This window comes from Leptonotus elevatus, chromosome 5 (assembly GCF_054856555.1).
Source record: "Leptonotus elevatus isolate MCC_2025b chromosome 5, RoL_Lele_1.0, whole genome shotgun sequence".
NCBI classification, from domain to species: domain Eukaryota; kingdom Metazoa; phylum Chordata; class Actinopteri; order Syngnathiformes; family Syngnathidae; genus Leptonotus; species Leptonotus elevatus.
In genome coordinates, this window is record NC_141243.1 from 15,192,266 (window position 1) to 15,212,696 (window position 20,431).

The following is a 20,431-nucleotide window of genomic DNA, read 5'->3' on the forward strand; positions in this document are numbered from 1 at the left end:
TATGACTCAATGTTTCACGCTCCTTTTAACTGTTAAAAGTATATCGTTTTAACTTCAAATAAACTTGCTATAAAATTATGGTATTAACTAAAATATACAACCACATTTGTATTTAGTAACCTTAGTTGTCCACTTTTATGTTAATTAACAAGAGTATGAAATACTTGAACAAAAAATATTTCATTCTACGTTTAGGTATGCATACTGTAATAGTAATCAGGCAGAACACAACTTGGCTAGTGTACAATATGTACAGGTTGGGTGCAAAAAGTATATTTATTTTCTCCCTCACAAAGTGACAATGCAGCAACACAGGCACAAAAGTGCAAAGTCCAACTTAAGTTTTTGAACTGAATCTTGAATAAATGTTGGAGTGTGTTCATTTAATTCCAGACAGCGCTAATATTAAGCATAAGTACATACACAAAATAATTACTTTCCATAAAAAGTACAAAATTCAAGAATATCTGTCCATTTCTTGTCCTGAAATACATTAAAAAGTGAAAGAACAACACTGTAGTGCTAGTGAGGAGATATGTGCTAACTGTCCTCACGATAGTCGTATTAGTGTAAAGTGTCCATTACACAACTCTTTGTAGATGTATATGGGCCTACTTATCCACCTATGATGGAGGTGTACCGATAGTCAGGTTAATGATTAGCATATGGAGCTAAATACACCCTCCCATTCCCTCTATTTGCGATTGCTTGTCCATCTCCAGTTTTGTTTGTTATAGAGGTATTTATTTGCTCATGAGAGCTTCATAATAGTCTATTTAGTTGTTGGAGCTCAAAAACTTGTAATTGTATCCTCTTTCTCACCCTGTTGGTGTTTCGTACTCTGTGGTGAGTCTTTGGTGTACACGGGAGGTTTTGCAGCTTTGGAGTGTGCCTCATTGTCTTCGTAGCATAAGTTATCATAGAGTTGCCTCATGCTTGACAGCTCCAACTGCTGGCGGGTATTCGCTTGTGTCAGCTGGATCTGCAGCAGCACGGCTTTATTCACACCAGGTCCTGTTTAAAGCACAAATGAAGAGGATACTAAAACCTTTACAAGTGAGCACAAAGTGCTGAAACATTGAACAGTTGGGCGAGTATTCAAAAGTGTAGAGAAGGTCAAATTAAAAAGGTATGGATCAGGGGTCAACAACCTTTACTGTTTGTTTAAAGAGCCATTTTAGGCCAAATAAATAACAACAAAATCTGTCTGGAGCCGCAAAACATTTGAACATTGTGATAGTGTTAGTCGAATATAATGAGGGCCCAATAGCTAATTAGAGCTGCACCAGAACACTTTTTTTGTAATTTTTCATACTTCCTTTTTCTTACATTTTTAGACTTTTTTTTATGGCTATTTTTTTCTGCTTTATTTGCTATATATTTTCTGACGATGTTGGCAATTTTGTCGACATTTAATGGTAAATTTCAGGATTTCTTGTTTTGGTTTTTTGGACATTTTATAGTTACTTTTTGAATGTTTTATTTTCTGGCTTAAATTTTTTTTTTTTTACAGATTTTTGTATTTTTTCTTTTTTTTTCAATTCCATAGACATTTTATGGTAATGTTCTGGGGGGGGGGGCATTTTATGGTTACTTTTTAAACGTTTTCTTTTCTGCATTTTATTGACTTAAAAGAAAAGGGGAAAAAATTATCTGACATTTCATAGACATTTTATACTAATTTCCTTCCTTTTTGGACATTTTATGGTCACTTTTGGGACATTTTTAAAAGGTTTTCATTGTCACTTTTATTTTTTTTACTGACAACTTGTAAAAATTTGGACTGACATTTTTAAAATATTTACTTACTCATTTTTATTTAATAATTAATTCATGTAAAAAATATTTTATCTGAAGAATAAAAATAAATACGTAAAAAAAACAATCACTACTTTTTTATTTATTTATTTGAGATATCTACAGGGAGCCACTGGAGAGGGACTAAAGAGCAAAATGTGGCTCCAGAGCCACAGGTTGCAGACCCCTGGTATAGCAAATGCACTATAAGTGTCCCGTAATATGAAAAAAATTTTTTTTAAAATAAACGAATAAAATAGACACTTACCAAAGTAACTAAGCACTACAGGGAGGAAGATGAGCCCGTGAGCCATCCCCAGAAGTGTAATGACCAGGTTGAGGCGGAAGAAGAAGATCTGGATGAGCTGGGCTTTGGCAAAGGCCAAAACAAGGATGCCGGGCAGGTTGGTCATAGCAACGCCAGCAAACACCTTCAGGGTTCAAACGAGCAAACCCCTCTTAGACTGCGGTGCACTTGGAAATGTCCCGTCAATTGTATCAGACTAAACAACTCACTGCACTGCCCATGTTGGCGGTGGCCTCTTTCGCTCGCTCCACACGTGTGGCCTTTGTGCTGAGAGCAAACGATCTCGTCATGTGGGACACAAATTCCACAGAAATGCCCACTGCCTGTAAACAAGAGCGATGGAGAGATGACCAAAATGGATTGCTGACTGACCGTCACGTCTGTGCACTTACTGTAACCAGGTTAATGAGGGCCACTGCGTTGTAATGGATATCCCAGAGTGTCATGACCCCGACGGTGTCCACGGTGATCATGATGATGGTGATGAGGTTGATCAAGCCGGAGCGCAGGTCCAAGCCCAGAAGCAGACAGCACACAATGAATGTGGGCAGCAGACACAGGGAGATGTTGAAGAGGCCCTCCGGTACGATGGTCAGGTACTGCTCGTAGAAAACGTTGGTCACCCTGGGAGGACACAGGGAACCGTTTTGAGTCAACGTCACTTGTGTGTTTGAAGGTTATTTAGGGATGTTCGATACCACTATTGTTTGGACCGATACTCGACTCTTGAGTAGTCATTGATACCGATACCACTACTACTTTTGACACATAAAATTTAAAAAACAACAACAACAGAAAGACCTATATAACCCAGTATAGCAATTTCTAGCCGTAAAATGTTTAGTTCCTGATTGTTAAACGGCCACAAAATGCAAGTACCTTTACCTTGAAATATAGATAGCAGGTATTGGTACTCGTCCATCCCCAGAACCAACAGATGCAGCTGATGACGTCCTTTAGTCAATATTAGTTACTGATTCTAATGTGAAAACAATGTGTATAGTCTGTGTATGTCCACTTGAAGTTAGTGTATTTGAAAATAATAATTGCAACAAGGGGAAGTCAACGTTAAACATTTCTTGACAATAATATGTTATATGTGACTTCACTAGTCTAAACATGACATTCTGATTAATATTACATTTGTGGAATATGAGTTATGTAGCCATTTTATCCATCTCAGGAGGTGGCCATTTTGTCACTTACTGTCGACTGAAGATGACATCACCGTTGCTCAGGGCTCAGGCCACAACCAATCACAGCTCACCTGTTTTCTGAATCTGAGCTGTGATTGGTTGTTACCTGAGAAACTATGATGTCATTTTCACTCAACAGCAAGTGGCAAAATGGCCGCTTTCTGATATTGATAAAAACTCATATTCCACTAACACAATATTAACTCATTCACTGCCATTGACGGCTATAGACGTCAAAAATTCATTTGAACTATTTCTATTAGTTTAACATTTTTTTTTCCACTTTTGTTAAAAAAAAGTATGAAAACCTAGATTTTTTTTATTGTACATTTAGAACAGATATAACATTTTGATTAATTGTGAGTTAACTAGTGAAGTCATGCGATTAATTATGATTAAAAATCGCCTGACGCCCCAAATTTTTTATAATGTTTTCTTTTCTTTTTTTATTCATTCACTCCCATTGACGGCTATAAACGTCAAATTCATTTAAACTATTTCTATTAGTTAAACATTTTTTTCCCACTTTTGTTAACAAGAGTATGAAAACCTAGAATGTTTTTATTGTACATTTAGAATTTTTTAAAATTTATTTATGTTAGTGAATGAGTTAACCAGAATACCGTATTTAGACTAGTGGGGCTGCATAGAACATATCACTGTCAAGAAATCTTTGGGTGGGTTAACTTCCTCTTTAAATCAAATATAGATCTAAAATGACACAATAAGTAGTAAATAGTGTTTCTATAGTACCAGACCATGCATTTGGAACCTTGACCAAAAGTGGAGATTTACCTGACATAATCCATCTCTCTGTACCACTACTATCTGCGAGTATGGACAAATCCGAGCCTGAACCACAAATCAAAATGGCGGTCTTACTTGGTGAAAGGAAGCTCTCCGCTCATTGAAAAAAAGCATTGGACTTTAGATCATTGCAATGTGATTTGTGAAGACTATTTTGACTTCGAAATGTGACAAAATGACCCGTGCTTGCCTGTGTCTGTGGTTTAGCGCACTGACATTCACGTGAAGATCAACACGTACGTAGCCAACCTAAATGTTTGCCCGCATCAGACATGGCAGATATGAAACATGAGGAAATAAACGAAACAATGTTCAAGATCAAGAGTTCTCACGTGTAAGGGAAGACTTCAAAGTCCGGAGAGGTTCCGTTTATTTTCTTCATGCCCTCGGTGATGCTGGAGGCCAGTTCTCTGGCCCTCAGCAGTGCTGCAGTGAACTCTTGAGAGTTGGTCAGAGGCGTGTGGTAAGCCATGAAGCGGGAGGCTGCATGCAACGAGAAATGTGCACGGTGAATCCCTTTGGGAAAACGTTTTGGACTGTAATCTCATTTGTGAAAAGTCTCACCAATAATTTCTCCGCTCTCGTCTTTCACCACAGCCGTGTCGTAAGCTCCCAGTCCTCTTTATGGTGAAGGCAACAAGCGAGTGAGTTTGCAGTTCGTGATACGTTTGCGTGTGTATGCGGGCAATACACACCCTTTGGGACACTGCAGGTCAGGCCTGTTGCCCAAGAAGTTTGGAAGAAAGCGGTCGAACTGTTCCTCGGTGGGCCTGAGGACGCCATCGGGGGGTTTCGCCATACATTTACGTCCACAGAGAAAAGAAGCTATCATGACATAAGGGCAAGGTGGGTCATTAGCAAGAAGAATGTGCTTCATGATAGAGCTGTGTCATCAGCGAGGCTCACATTTGTCCGCGGAACAGAACTTTCCAGCATTTGGACCCAAGGTATAAAGTCGACAACATTTGGATCCCGGGTTCAGCCAGTCGATGAAATCATCTACCCAGGAGTTTGCAGAGATGCCAATGTATGATCTACATTGAATCAAGTAAATGTTAATGCAATAGAGGTTAGAATTTGAAGAATGTATATTCGAGTGTTGTTCGAATGTTGCTGTTTTTAAGTTAAAAAAAATATATTTTTTACCCATGAATATGTTTCGTTATATAAAAAGGGAACATTAATTTTATCGATTACAGGGGGCGGCCATTTTGCCACTTGCTATTGACTGACAATGACATAACATCTGCTCAGGGTTCAGACCAATCACGGCTCAGCTTGCAAATGTCACATGACCAAACTCAGAAAACAGGTGAACCGTGATTGAGCAACTGTGATGTCATTTTTAGTCAACAGCTAGTAGCAAAATGGCCGCCCCTTGAGATGGATAAAAACAAGTGGAGTTTGCTGCTCATATTCCACAAATGCAATATTAATAAAACACAATATTAATTAGAATATCATATTTGGACTGATGGGTGGTCTTCTTTGTGTCACAAAGTAAATAGCATTGCTAATATGCTAACAGACTCTAAAATGAATTTAATCATTATTAGAGTATAAGAGAGAGAGAGCTGGCAAAAATGCCTGGTCTTCACAGAAATATATATATATTTTTTTACATTTAATAATTCTGTACTGTGACACTGTATAGTCACTTTTAAGTTCTATCAAATTTGCCTTGTCATGTTTTTGAATGACATATTTAAATTGTTTCTAATCTTGGCACGGTCAGCGACAGGTGACCTTTATCAGCCCAGCGCAAATCACGTACCTGACATTTTCCCTATCAGATCAGATTGTGAGGATGCAAAAGGTGCTACTATGATATCAGAAGGTTCAAGGATGTGTCAGGTAAAAGAGCACAACTCAGGCAGACATCTGCTTTTCAGAGTTCTGCATTCAAGGACAGAATGAAATATGAGCAGCAACATTTGTCATGCAAAAGACTCACAGTTCAGGATGATTGGCGGCATATTGAATCTTCTGGGTCATGGAGAACTGGTCACAGCCCACGCTGGAACACACTGCATTCATGCCCTCATCTGTGGTAAAATTGAAGCCTCTTTTTGTTACAAAATAAACCGGGACGCCCACTTCCAAATATTTGTATAAATACTGGAAATAATCCAGCATATATGAGCCCTGTAAAGGAGGAAAACACATTTGTGAGGCATGAGGCATCACTCCCAAACAATGATACTATACATGCAAATACTGTTCTGCACTGACCTTGGGCATAGCCAGTTCCTGATCCAGACCCACTGTTACGTTGAACATGAGGTACAGCGAACCACTGAACACGAAGAAAAACACCAACATCTGGAGAGGAAACATGAGTAGAACATCTTTTAAACATGATGAACTTATGACGTAAAAACAACGTAAGCCACTCTTTTCGAAGTCGTACCACGATGAATCTCATGTAACAGTTCAGCAGCACGGGAGCGTAATAGTTCCTCATGAGGGGCAACAGGAATCCCTCGTTAGGCTTCTTGGATTTCTGGCTCGCTACGGTGACGCAGCAAAGAAGCTCACAGCGGTCGCTGTCTTGACGCCGGGAATCCAGTGACAGCAGTGCCACAAACGCCGTCATCTGGAGGACAAAGTCCATAAGGACAGCCAAGGCGGCGTACAAAGCGAAGGCCTTCACTGCGGGCATGGTGGACAGGGCCCCTTGGAGAGAAAAAAAAACGCAACGCGTTGGCCTGAAACTGAACGGAACATCACATAGAACATGAAGTGCCTACTTGGCAACGTCAGAATATTAGAATCTTACTTGATAAATTCACTTCTTTTTTTTTCCCCCAGCAATAGTTATTTTTGTTTGTGAATTTGTTCAAAGCTTCTTACCTAAAAAGAAGCAGACAGACTCCGAGAGACTGCACAGGAGCATGCTGGGAGCAACGCTCCCAAGCACGCGGCCAATCTGCTGCTCTCTTTTCTCTCCGGGCTTCCGCACATCTCTCTGCCAAATGCCAACACAAATGTTATCAAATATAGTATGATGAACACAACAGGTGATATTGGCAAATAAATACCTGGTACTCTAGAACAAAGATGAAAATGTTGTCCGCTCCGACAGCAAGCACCAGGAAGGGCACGACCTGCAAGATGACCAACGAGGACGGAACGCCGATCCAGGAGTAGAAGCCCATCGAGGCCAGCACCGAGCACCCAACCACCAAAATCCCACCGAGACCCACAAGGAACTTTGAGTCCACCTATAGAATGCGAAAGGGGAAATTAATTCCTTTCCTTCCTGGTATCGTATTTTCTGCTGTATTTTATCAGTCAACTTATGTTTTCAATTAGTGCTGTCAAAGTTAAAGCTTTAAAGTTTTTAATCTTGAGTTAAGGCTTTAACTCTGCAGTTAACTCTGGAGTTAAAGCTTTACCTCAAGGGTTAAAGCTCCTGCTCTGACACTGAACAGGATATAAGAAGAACTTAAGAAGTGTTAAAAATGGAGGGGATGTATTTACTGTATTGAAAACAGTGCTGTCAAAGTTAAAGCTTGAAAGTTTTAACTCTTGAGTTACCAGTATGCGCTTGCATGAAGAATACTCCCCGAGAGCAACGGCGATGTAAACAAAGATTACAGCGTAGCTGATCATGAAGATGGGAATGTCCTCTGTTGTTGTCCGATTGATCTCATCCTCCAGGGACCTCTATAGACATAAACAGAGTCACAAACATAAATATAACCACCCTTTGTGTACACTATATGGGATTTATGAATATATGAGGGTCACTAGAAACAATGATTTCCATAAGCTTTGCTTTTCTATTGGTAAACATTGTCATTAGAGACTGCAGATTTTTTATTTTTTTTAACCACACCTCTGCCATGTATGCAAACGTAAAGTTGGCGGCCGGGTCTCTCTGGTAGTCTTGAACAATTTTCAGAAACTCTTTCTCCCACTGCATGGCCACATTGTACTTGACGTCAGTCCGCGGATAGTTGTTGAGGGAGAAGGTCAAAATGAAGGCCTCTGCATTGGTGTACTCATCACCTGGGAGATGTTCAAAGGCGAGAAGATATTGATCACGATTTACCATACAAATGTTGACTTCTTCAAGATTGGTAAGCAGCAAAATCCACCCATTTTTATCCATCTCAGGGTGCGGCCATTTTGTCACTTACTGTCGACTTAAAATGAAATCACAGCAGAGGTGCAAATCCATAACCTTGCTCTGCTAGAGGAATTCTCGCGTTTTTTGTGAGTTTACAAACTCCCGAGAATACATCTTGAAGTGTGAATTAATAAAGAAAGCAAAAACATAACAAAAAATTCCCACCGATCCGAACCACCAGTGGGTTGGACCAATCACAGAGCGACATTGGGTTTGGGGGCGTGATATGCAGCTTAGTTGAGAGCCAGGAGCCAGCGCCGACACCGGTTGCAAATAAACAAACCTAAAATGGACGTATGGACGCTGCAATTAATTCTGTTCTCGCAGAATCACTCACAGTTTCCTTGTTGAATGTTGAACAGCGAGAGGAGCTTCGTGCATTTTTAGCTGGTAAAGTAAAGACTTGCGTGCTCCCCCTCCCCCTTTCGACGAGAACGACGGCGACATTTTCATCCGTGGCCGTGATTGGTCAAAGCAAATGTTTACAAGATGCCGCATCGTCCAATCAGCTCAAAGTATTGTACAGAATGTCCCGCCTTTCCCGAGCAAATCAACGCGGAGCAGTCCCACATTGATTTTGTGGAGAATTCCCTTGAGTGAATCACAATATCAATCTGGTTATTGCCAGGTTAGCAAATCCAGGTACAGGAAGTAAAATCCTAACATATTGGCTTTAGACACTTGTGCTTCTATTCAACCTGCAGTTAAACGAGCTGGTGTCCGCACACATGGAGCTCGTTTAGCACGTTTACCTGCCGGTTGATTAGAAGCACCCGTGGCTAAAGCCAAAATGTGACAGGGTTTTTACTTCCTGGACCTGGATTTGCCACCTCTGCATCACAGTTGCTCAGTGCTCAGGTAACAACCAATCACGGCTCAGCTTCTGAAAACAGGTGGGCCATGATTGGTCGTGACCGTAAGTCCTGTACGTCTGTGATGTTATCTTCAGCACATAGCAAAATGTCCGCTCCCTGTGATGGATGAAAACGGTTTGCTTTTTCTGCATAACTCATATTGCACAAATGCAATATTAATCAGAATGTCGTGTTTAGACTAGTGGGGGCACATACAACAAATTATGGGGTCGACTTCCCCCTTAAAACTGGTCACTTGCTACAAGTTACTCACCCTGGTAGCCGCCGACAGCCAGGAAGGAAAAGACTGGAGCTCCGTAGTCAGCCATGCAGCTCAACCCTAAATCGGTGATGTCTTTGAACGACAGAGGCGAACTTGACAGAAGGGAAGACAAACGTCTTTGAGAAAATGTTTAGCAGTTTTCATCCAACTTCAGGAGTAAGAGGAGTGCTTACTTGAGGCAGTAGATGAGGTGATCTCTCCAGTCCACCTCTTTGGTCACCCCCAGCTCGGTCATGTTCACCTTGGCGTTGATGTTATCCAAGCTGTTCTGGAAATATTGTGGCAGACTGTTGACCGCACAGTCGGTCAGGGAGGAGTTGTTGGGGTTCAGGGGTGCAAAACAAACGTCCTTCAGACTTGCTGTGCGTTTCAGGGCCTCTGACCAGAACTCAATGTTCTAGAAAAATCAGAGAGGGATTTCATCGTCAACACCGCACGGAGATCTGGTTGCGCTTCTTGTGATGTTTACCTGTATCTTTTTCTGCAGAAGCAGCATCTCAATGATGAGCTCTTTGGAGACAAGGCCACTAAAGTTCTGCTGTCCAAAGAGCAACGAGTCATAAATGTGACCTTTCCTGCCCGGCGCCGTCAAAATCAGCTGGTTGGTCCTGAAGAAAGGGCCAAAGTGTTTATCGTGGAAATCCTTCTCCTGACGAGCTCGGCTGCTGGGAGCCGACCACAGCTCCACTGGGTCAGTGGTGAGCTCAATGAACATGAGGCCGCTGGCGAACAGCGCGACGACAACAGCCGACACCAGGAGCACCTTAGATGGGAGACAAGATGAACAAGTCAGATGACAACCGGCATAATAATACTTCTTCTTCGTTTTTTTTTTTTTAAAGAGTTTTTCTTTGTTAGTTGGTTCTGAGAAATCAAACAGCTGGACTGCTTTGTACCAAGACGGTACAGGGTGCATAACCAATGAGAGCTGTAAGTAACAAACTAAAAACAATTAATTCATGTTCCTTTTTTACTTCATTTTTATGTTTTTTCATTGAGCAACATTAATCTTTTGTCTGTATGCTGCTGCTGTTGATATAAAATGGTAACAAATGAAACATCTTGATGTCTATCTTTTCTCTACAAGTTTGTGTGCTAATACAGTATCATATAGAACATTGCTATTATTATGTTAGTGTATTATTACAGTATCCTACTGAACGATACATTGCAACAGTTAACCCAGAAATGTTGTTGACAATATGTTCTATGCAGCCCCACTAGTCTAAACACACAATTCTGATTATTATTAATAATAACAATAATAATAATTGTATCCATCTCAGGAGGCGGCCATTTGGCCACAAGTGAAAATAACATTACAGTTGCTCAGGTCACGACCAATCACGGCTCACCTCTTTTCTAAAGCTGAGTCATGATTGGCCAACAGTAAGAGGCAAAATGGTTTCCCCCTGAGATGGGTTAATACTTCACTCATTGAGCCATTTTCAACAGTACGAAGATAATATTTTGTCTATAATTAATGTTATAACTTCATGACTTTTCATGAACAATTAATACCTTTTAAAACAAATTTTACCACTTGCTGTCGACTGAAGATGACCTCACCTGTGCTGAGGAAACGGGTAACGACCAATCATGGCTCAGTTTGCTGACCAAACCCAGAAAACAGGTGAACCCTGATTGGTCGTTACCTATTTCCTCAGCACACATGATGTCATCTTCAGTCATCAGCAAATGGAAAATTTTGTTTTTGAAGGTATTAATTGTACATGAAAATTAATGAAGTTATCAACTTAATTCGAGACAAAGTATTCACTTTTTACTGCTGAAAATAGTTCAATGAGTCAAGTATCCCTTTAAAATGCATGGATTCTGCTGCTTAATTCATATCACACCAAAACAATATTAATTCATTCACTGCCATTGATGACAATAGACGTCAAAAATTCATTTTAACTATTTCTATTAGTTTAACATTTGTTTCAGTTTTGTTAACAAGAGTATGAAAACCTAGGGGGGAAATTATTGTATATTTAGAACAGCAATGAAGTTTGTGATTAATCGTGAGTTAACTAGTAAAGTTATGCAATTAATTACAATTTTAAAAAATGATTGCCTAAAAATTTTATCGTAATTAATCGCATGACTTCAATAATTAACTCACAATTAATCACAAATTTTATATCGGTTCAAAATGTACAATAAAAAAAATTCTAGGTTTTCATACTCTTGTTAACAAAAGTGGAAAAAAAGTTAAACTAATACAAATAGTTCAAATTAATTTTTGACGTCTACAGCCGTCAATGGCAGTGAATGAGTTAATCAGAATGTCATGTTGAGATGAATGGGGCACATACATTTTTTTTTAATTATGGACTTCCCATTTGATCATTTACCCAATAGCTTGTGTCATTTGATACAGAATGATACCAAAAAACAAGAATGTACATAAGTATCTGATATTGTTTGTAGATGCTTTGGGAGAAACTAACCATGAGAGGATAAGTAGCCATGAATGTTCCCCACGTCTGAAACACGGAGCTAAGGAAGGCTTGAGCAGCCATGCTGTTCTTGTCGGCACACGTCACTTCTGACGGATGAATGACGCGCTGACTGACATCGTTACCGTTCCCGTCTTTGCCTTTCCTCTTCTCTTTCCCTTCATCCTGCTTATTGGACTTGACCCAACAAGAGACCAAGAGGAAGAAGATGAAGAAAAATATCAGGAGACCGAACACGATGATGGAAATGACAAGGAAGCCGTCCGTGCCCAAGAGTCTGAAGGGTCCTGGTGGCAGCGGGGGAGGCGGAAGGACGGGGCATGACGATTTGCAGTCCTGACACGAGCACACCTGACCTCCGGACGGCGTGGTCTCGTTGCACCTCAAGGCTCGTCCGCTGTAGGGAATCACACCCTCGGGCACTCCCTCTGTTTCTCCCTGTTTGATGAGTTTGAAGTCGATGTCCAGTGGAGCCAGACCGTTGCTGGAATCTCCCTGGAAGTCGTACCAGCGCTGGGGGGTGCACAACTTGGCGCCGTAGCGGCCGCACATGGTGGAGATGGCGAAGCCTCCCGTGGCAGGGATGCGGACGTTTTGGCACGACTGGAAGGCGGTGTCGGCAAAGCTGGTGGCGAGGTACGCCTGGTACGCCACCACGACCTCTTTGATCTGTCCCAGGTGGGTAACGTTCATGACCTTTGTGACTTTGACCGTCTGGCTCTGGTTTGGGCTGCAGGTGTTGATGCAGTGCAGGTGGGCAAAGTTTTCGGCACAAGAAGGGCAGCGCATCAGCAGGGCCTTGGACAAAGTCAAACTAATTTCCAAGGATGACAGCTGCTTAATGGAGCAGCAGGCAAACGTGTTGCCAGCTCCCTTGTCCAACATGGGACACACCTGCATACAATAAACATGTGTAATAAGATAATAGTTGCTTTGTCCGATGTTACGATCATTTCCTTGCCGTCACTACACACCTCTTGGAGTTTGCGGTAGTGTTCTCCCGTCATTTCCCGGGCTCGGCTATAATTTCGGCAGGGGACGATGGGAGGGATGAGGGTTTCTCCCAGTGACGGATTTTTGCCACATTCTTCATAGAAAGCACAGAAGCCGGCTTGATGCTCAGCCTGTGACAGCACCTGCACAGTTCACCATACAGGAACAATGACATAAATATACAGCATCCTCATTATGATTAATTGATCCATTGGAGTCATAGCAAAGAGTCAACCACAGATCATTTCTAGTTTTTTAATTCAGATGTACTGTACTTCCTTATTTCTACACCTACTAGACTTCCCTACACAAGGAGTCAGCAACCTTTCCTGTCAAAAGAGCCATTTTAGGCCAAATAAATAACAAAAAAAATTTGTCTGGAGCCGTAAAACATTTGAAGATTGTGATGAAGGAAACAGTGTGTCAGTGTTAGTCTAATGTACTGAGGGGCCTAAGAGCTAATTAGAGCTGCACCAAAACAGAAAACTATATGCAGCATCCAATACGTTTTTTGATTTTTTTTTCATTTTTATTTGTTATAATGTTTCATACATTTTCAGAATTTTTTTAAGACATTTTTGGCAATTTTGTGGACATTTAATTGTCTTTTTCAGGATTTCTCCTTTCGCTTTTGGACATTTATAGTTACTTTTTAAATGTTTTCTTTTCTGCCTTTTTAAAAAGATTACTGTTCTGACTTTTTAGGTTATTTTGTGTACATTTTATTGTAATTGTCATGTTTTGGGACATTTTATAGTTACTTTTTGAACATTTTCTTTTCCGCCTTTTTACAATCAATTTTCTGACTTTTTTGGCATTTTATGGAAATTTTGCCTTGCTTCTTTTGTTTTTGGACATTTTATGGTTACCGGTACTTTTTGAACGTTTTCCTTTTTGCCTTTTTTGTTAAATTCTCTGATATTCTTGGCCATTCCATGGACATTTTATAGTAATTTCCTGCTTTTCCTCTTCCTTTTTGGAAAATTTACAGCCATGTTTTGAACATTTGTACGTAATTTTTTAAAACTTTTTCATCGACCTTCTGTCTTTTTTACTTAAAAATGTTGACTTTTTGGGAAGTTTGTATTATTCTTATTTATCTATTTGTGCATCTAATTCATTTAATTAATATTTTATCTAAAATAAAAAAATATGTAAAAAATATTAATCTCTACTTTTTTTTGGGATCCACAGGGAGCCACAGAGGAGGGACTAAAGAGCCACATGTGGCTCCAAAGCCGCAGGTTGCAGTCCCCTGCCCTTCACCATTCATTTAAATTATAATTAAAAATTAAATAAACTGTCGATATTGCAAATAGAAACAAGAGTTGATCGGATTTATCATGATTTACATATAACTTTACACTTCCAGAGACGTCAATGTACAAAACCATAAACCCATTAGGAAGGTTATCATCGTGGCTTCTGGGCTGTACTGTGCCCCGACCTAATCAACGTTTTCTCAGAGATGATGAACAGCAGTATTTCAAGGTTGATTAATTTGACATTTACGATCATTCTAACGAATGGTTACATCCCACGACGCACTACCGGCATACGAAAGTAAGATCATGATGAATCATATACATGGCATTCCATCACGCAGCTGAAAAGCACCGTGACAGGCCTAATAAATACTTTGATTTCTATAGACAGATGGACTTATTTAAAATAAAACAAAATACAGAACAAAACTTTAATTACTATAAAATCCTGTAAATAACGCGCACCCGTGTATGATATGCCCACAAAAATCATCATTAAAAAGCTGTTTTATTCTCTGTACTTGTGTATAATATTGTCCGGCCATTTTCTGATATCCTTTATTAACAGAGTGAATAATAAGAAGTTTAAAACTATGCGCTTTTCAGAGCATTTTTAAAATCATGCTTTTAAAAATCTTGTTCTTGCACTGTGCGTTTTTAGTAATTTTAGAAAGCTAATTTGTATTTATTTTACTTTGATTTTAAATCTCTTAACTCTGTAACTGCTTTTAAATGTTGTACTTTTAATTACCGTATGTCAAACATATTTATGAAATAACTCAATATAAATATAAGGGGCTTATTTAGGCCTATACATCACATTTATACAGTATAATACTGTTTAATACCCTCAACAACCGATTAACGTCAATTACAGTTTAGAAAACACCTCTTTAAATATTCAATTTGTGATTCACACGCTTCCCAGTACAACATGTTGCATGTGAGTAATGCTATAAAAACTGTCAGTTAAACTGATAAAGACGGTCTCACCGTGCATGTCAAAAAAGCGATCAGCGCTGCGACAAGACGCATGACTTTTGCCGTTTCAGCCACAAAAGAGTCCTCGGGCACGATAGAAGCGTGTTAATCACTGCCGTGGCTGCATTTGAACGTCCGCTTCGCTCGTCCCCCCCTCAACTGCTGGGAACGCACAAACATCCTGACATGTTCAGTTTCAGCACTCTTATGATGTCACTGTCTTATCTGGTCTGATGCCAGGCCTGACCAATGGCAGCTATGGATGGTCAATAACCGTGTCTGATGATTAACTTAGGGGATGCTGATAGGGTTGCCTGGGAGAAACTGAGCAACTGGGAGAATAGAGAATATCAAACACACCCTGTGGATTAAATACCTTTCGGTAACTACGTAGAGATCAAATATTATGTGAATGAATTTGAATCGGATCATGAAGATCAGTGCGCTTCCTGCTGGGAGCTTTTTTCTTCTTCTTTTTTTTTCTTTCTGTCCGGGCTATAAATTAGCCACATCAAGTCAAGTCTGCACACTCAAACAACCAGGTTGTGAGAGCGTCCTGCCAAAAATTAGCCAATTCCACAATTATTTATGAATTACAACTACAGTATTTATTCATGTATCTATGCCAGCGACGTAGCATTTTGTTGTTCATACAAGTCTGAACCAAAAACAAGCAGCTTTGTCACTTCGTCTATCAGATCCTACAATTAAAAGATTCAATCTCTAATTGACATTGTTATCGTATGTTAAGGTCAAGGCTCTGATAAAACTGACGAGGCAAGTTGCACTGTTCAAGATCAAAGGTGCGCAAGCGTTTGGGGGAGGATGATAAAACTTGATGGCAGAAAAAGACAAGACCAACTGGGCCAGATAGGGACTTTTTTTTTTTTTTTGCTCAAGTCACCGCAACTGGAAAACATTTTCAAATTGTGTGATTAATTTACTTTGTATTTCTCTAAGGTGTATCATCTTTTGTATAGCACACAACTAAGCAGCATTTCTGGTAGACACAGTAGTGTTTACGCACATTTTAGGCTAAAAACGAACCATAATGCATCATTCAAGTGTTTAGAAGTTTGCCCTGCTAAGTTATACAATGCAGCTAAATAGCGTAATGAAATATAAGGAAGCCATTTTAACTGCCATTGACGGCTATAGACGTAAAAAAAAATATTTTTTTTAAACAATTTCTATTAGTTTAACATTTGTTCTACTTTTGTTAACAAGAGTATGAAACCCTAGAATTATTTTTATTATTGTACTATTAGAACAGATATCAAATGTGTCATTAATCGTGAGTTAACTAATATAGTCATGTGATTAATTACAATAAAAAATGTTAATCGCCTGACGCGACTTAAAGATTATTAAAAATTTGCGGTGTCGGGCAATTATATTTTTTAATCGTAATTAATTGCATGACTTCACTCACAATTAATCACACATTTTATATCTGTTCTAAATGTACAATAAAAAATATATAGGTTTTCATACTCTTGTTAACAAAAGTAGAAAAAAAATTAAACTAATAGGAATAGTTCAAATGATTTTTTGACGTCTATAGCCGTCAATGGCAGTGAATGAGTTAATCATGTTATTAACCTAATTTTAAACATTGATCATTAAAACCCTAACCTAAACGTGTCCGATTTACACTGCCTTGTGTTTCTATGGCAACCCACACACTATACAATCCCCAGAAAAATGCTCATTTTCACCTCCACAATGTGTAACCAATTTTTTAAATGCCCAATGGGAAACAAAAACAAAAGATAGAACCTAAATAGTAAATAAAAGTTTTCTCATAGGCCTGTTTGTCATTCCCTATACTCAAAATAAATAACTTGCTATCATTACAGTGTTTACATATATGATTTATGTGGTAATTAAAACAAGTTGTAAAGTTAGTTTTCTTTGCTGTTTTTAATTTAATACATACGGTATTTTCGCTGTCATATTTCAACTGATGATAATTCCTTAAAATGTATTAAATGCTTCTTTTCTGAACATTGTCATAATTAACTTAATAAACCATTGTCACAAAACTGAATTAAATGGTGTTCTAATACTTGACAATTGATTGAAAATATATATAAAGGAGGTGTTTAAAAAAAAATAAAAAAAAATTTTTTAGGCTATATATACGCTGCAGATTTTAAAGTAACTGCGCTTTTTTTTTTTTTTTTACAATTATTCATTCTATACGTTACGCTATAGGACGAACTTGAGGGGAAGATACTCAGCAAGATTTGAGCTATCACCTACTAAAATGTCTGAGAAGATACAGAATTTTACGCAGTAAAGATAAAAAAACCTTCAACAATCTGCAATCGAGTCCCATCCTTAGTCGGGAATCCCTGGACTAGCCTCACATGAGATTAAAGAAGCAGTTTGTAAATGGAACTTCACCTTTGACCTCATTAGGTGTAAAAGCTTTTATTTGCTGTCTGTACACATCCCATTTTGTTGCTCTCCAATAAAATGTGGGTCGCCAAAACATCATTATTGTTTTCAAATATGTGACTTTTGATTGGAAGGTGATAAAACCTGTATTTGTTTTATAATATAGAATTTTTTTGCATAAATAAGAACACACCCTAGGTTATTTGAAGGCTCAAAATGGATCGATGGATAATTCATAAGATTTTTCAAAAACCTGAGGTTTTTTTCAAGAATCAATGTTGAAACTTGCCACAAAGTGACTGAAAAGGACTTTTGTCAGTTTGCGCACAAAAAAAAACCTTCTCAGTTCTCACAAATTAGTTTAATATTGCAAAAATAGTACACATCAGTGAAATTCTAGCAAAGCTACATTTTGAAAAAACAAACAGGTAAGTCCAAATTTTCTTGTAGAAATCGATATAAAAAAATCATAATAATTAAAGGGCGTGCGTGAGTTTGATATCAATTCATTAGCCATCTCGTAGCAGGAAATCATTTTAATGACTCACGTTTTCGCCAGACTGTGACACACCTTTGGGAATACAGTAAAGGATTTCCTCACCTGCAGTAATGATTCATGATAAGTTGGAATGTTCTGATCAATGGGGCCTTTACTCAATAAATTACCGTTCAGTTAGAAACCATCAAGTAAAACTTCCCGTCAAGATTTGATGGTCCTCAAGTGTTTTTAACCAATTCATCGCTTTCAATGATCTCAATAGATTTAAGATATAACATTGCTGGCTTTGTTTACATACTTTATTGGCGCCATTTTGTGAGTCATCACAGTTATGGTTAATGATTAATTACTTTCTTGATGACAGTATAAAAACAGCGTATCCAACTCAGTGACAAACTTAGTTCATTTTGTTATTTATAAAATGGAAATATGCAAAAGGAAGAAGGAAAAAAAATCTGCTTTGACGAGAATAGATGCTTTCTTAACAGCATTTAATAAACCATAAACAACAAATTCAGGACAAATATCTTTTCGTATCCATATTGAAAAAGTACGTAAAACAAGATGGCTCAAGTGAGAAGCTTATTTCTAAAAATGCTAATTCCACAGTACAATGTAAGGAAAAATAAACAAACATGTCACTTTTTAAAGAACAAAAAGTAAATCTTTGAACTGTGACATGTGTAAACATAAAAAAAATAATACAGTTGAGTATGCAATTTAAAATCTGCGTTGCTTGTTTGGTACATAGTCCCCCGGTCCGGGGAGGCCCCTGGGGAATCCGCCCTGGCCTCCGGGCATGCTGACATTGCCCGGGCCGGCCATGAGAGCAGCGTTGTCTGCCGCCATGCCAGAGGCGGCCAGGTGCATCCTCATGTCTTGCTCCCGGCCTTCTCCCTGGAAGCTGCCCCTGAAGCCCTCCTGTTGACGCTTCATCATCTCCTCGTTGCGCATTCGCATCTCCTCCTCCATCCGCCGGCGTTCCTCCTCCTGCCGGAGCTCGGCTTGCTTTCGCTTCTGCACCTCTTGGCTGTGGAGCTCCTCCATCCTGCGCAGCTCCTCCTGCCGCCTCAGCAGGTCTTGTCTCATCAGTATCACCTGATGCTCCTGTCGGGCCGCCTCCATCTCAGTCTCCAGCTTCTCCTGGGCGTCCTTCATGTTACGGTCCACCATCTCGTACTGCTGCTTCTCCATCTCCATCAGGGCCTTCCAGCGCATGGCGTACTCGTACTCGAAGGAGCCAGGCTGAGCAAATCGCGGAGGCTGCTCGCGCTCCTTGTGGTACTGCTGATTCTTGTTGATGAGTTTTTCCGACAGACCCTCCTCGTCATCTAGCTGATCCATAGGCTCCACGGTAATGGGGCGAGGGAAGGCGGTAAGCAGATAGGCGCCGTCATTGCATTTGTCCAGAGCCTTTCTTGCAGCTGGTTTGGAGGTGTACTCCACTATCCCTTTCCCAGTGGGTCTCCCTCGGTCGTCCACGATGACCACAGCTCGCTCAATCTGCCCAAAGACGGCGAAGGCCTCCTCCAGCAGCTCATTGGAGACAAACTCTGGCAGATTCTTTATAGACAGAGCTGCACCGTGTGTTGCAAACCGAACGCGGATGGGTCTACCTCTGAACGGGGTATCATCGAGCTCAGTTCTGGCGATCTCTGCGATGATTCGAGTCTCCAGGCGGATGAAACCGAAGCCTCGATCCTTATTGACAAAAACCTCGCTGGCTTTGCCGTACTTTTCAAACATCTTTTCAACGTCCTCTTCCGTGACTCCGGTAGGCAGATTTCCTACAAAGAGCCTGCTGCGCTGGGTGAAGGTTTTCTCACCGGGCTTCTTGAAGCTTTGCAAGTCCAGCGTGAAGGCCTCGTTCGGGCGGGTAGTGTCGCTCGGATCCTGGCCGTTAGCATTTCCCCCATGTTTCCTCTGGTCTCCCTGGCCAGACTGGCGGTTTGGACCTTGGTTCTGATTAGGGCCCCTGTTTCCTTGCATTTTGTTTGCAATTGACTTAGAAACCGAATCGACAAATCGCCCGAATCTCTTTTCAGAGAGTGGCGTACAGACACGGGCAAAAATGGCGAGCCTGCGTGTGGCGGTGACCCTATTGTGACGTCAAACTAATGCGCCGAATATATTTGAATCTTGACGTGCACAACGCGAATGCGGGAAACAATTACGAGCACTTTGTTTGGGGGAATTTCATTTACCTCTTCACTATGTTCCCGTCAAACCGTTAAGGTGATTTGTTTCGCTTGTAACATGCGCCGTTGTCCTAAAATGTGTTTTACAGGTTTGTTTGTTTTTTTTTGCTCAATCACGCTTCTCGCGAGAATACAATACAACCCGGAAATACGTCATAGCAGAAATGTTCTTAAAGAAAGATCAGCTCGTCGCGTATCTACGACAAAAATGAACACTATTAAAAATTAAACATTTTTTAATGAATGTA

The 20,431-nt window shown here is 39.9% G+C and overlaps 2 protein-coding genes across 2 annotated transcripts; both read right to left on the minus strand.

The window, feature by feature from the left end:
• Positions 1 to 237: 237 nt before the first annotated feature.
• npc1l1 (NPC1-like 1) lies at positions 238 to 15,255 on the minus strand. Its single transcript, XM_086075974.1, has 21 exons — positions 15,096 to 15,255; positions 12,819 to 12,980; positions 11,836 to 12,738; positions 9,849 to 10,142; positions 9,553 to 9,776; positions 9,371 to 9,471; positions 7,949 to 8,121; positions 7,648 to 7,776; positions 7,149 to 7,331; positions 6,961 to 7,075; positions 6,518 to 6,783; positions 6,340 to 6,429; positions 6,062 to 6,252; positions 5,014 to 5,141; positions 4,803 to 4,932; positions 4,672 to 4,727; positions 4,440 to 4,590; positions 2,497 to 2,728; positions 2,314 to 2,427; positions 2,066 to 2,228; positions 238 to 1,014 (listed from the first exon to the last, which is right to left on the minus strand). The coding sequence occupies exons 1-21, from the start codon at positions 15,135 to 15,137 to the stop codon at positions 791 to 793; spliced, it is 4,071 nt and encodes a 1,356-aa protein (XP_085932100.1). The 5' UTR covers positions 15,138 to 15,255; the 3' UTR covers positions 238 to 790.
• A 2,577-nt stretch (positions 15,256 to 17,832) lies between these two features.
• On the minus strand, positions 17,833 to 20,280 carry LOC147173878 (non-POU domain-containing octamer-binding protein-like). The gene has a single exon (XM_086075525.1). It carries the CDS (start codon positions 19,972 to 19,974, stop codon positions 18,706 to 18,708), a length of 1,269 nt encoding a protein of 422 aa, XP_085931651.1. The 5' UTR covers positions 19,975 to 20,280; the 3' UTR covers positions 17,833 to 18,705.
• Between the last annotated feature and the right edge of the window lie 151 nt (positions 20,281 to 20,431).

What these genes read in the sequence shown, in the direction of transcription:
- LOC147173878 (XM_086075525.1), bottom strand. Translation starts at nt 19,974, where the DNA reads ATGCAAGGAAACAGGGGCCCTAATCAGAACCAAGGTCCAAACCGCCAG.
- npc1l1 (XM_086075974.1), bottom strand. Translation starts at nt 15,137, where the DNA reads ATGCGTCTTGTCGCAGCGCTGATCGCTTTTTTGACATGCACG. An exon ending in CACCTCATCTACTGCCTCAA is followed by an intron (nt 9,472 to 9,552) that starts GTAAGCACTCCT and finishes CCTTCTGTCAAG; the next exon opens with TTCGCCTCTGTCGTTCAAAG. An exon ending in CCCTCATTAACCTGGTTACA is followed by an intron (nt 2,428 to 2,496) that starts GTAAGTGCACAG and finishes TCTTGTTTACAG; the next exon opens with GCAGTGGGCATTTCTGTGGA.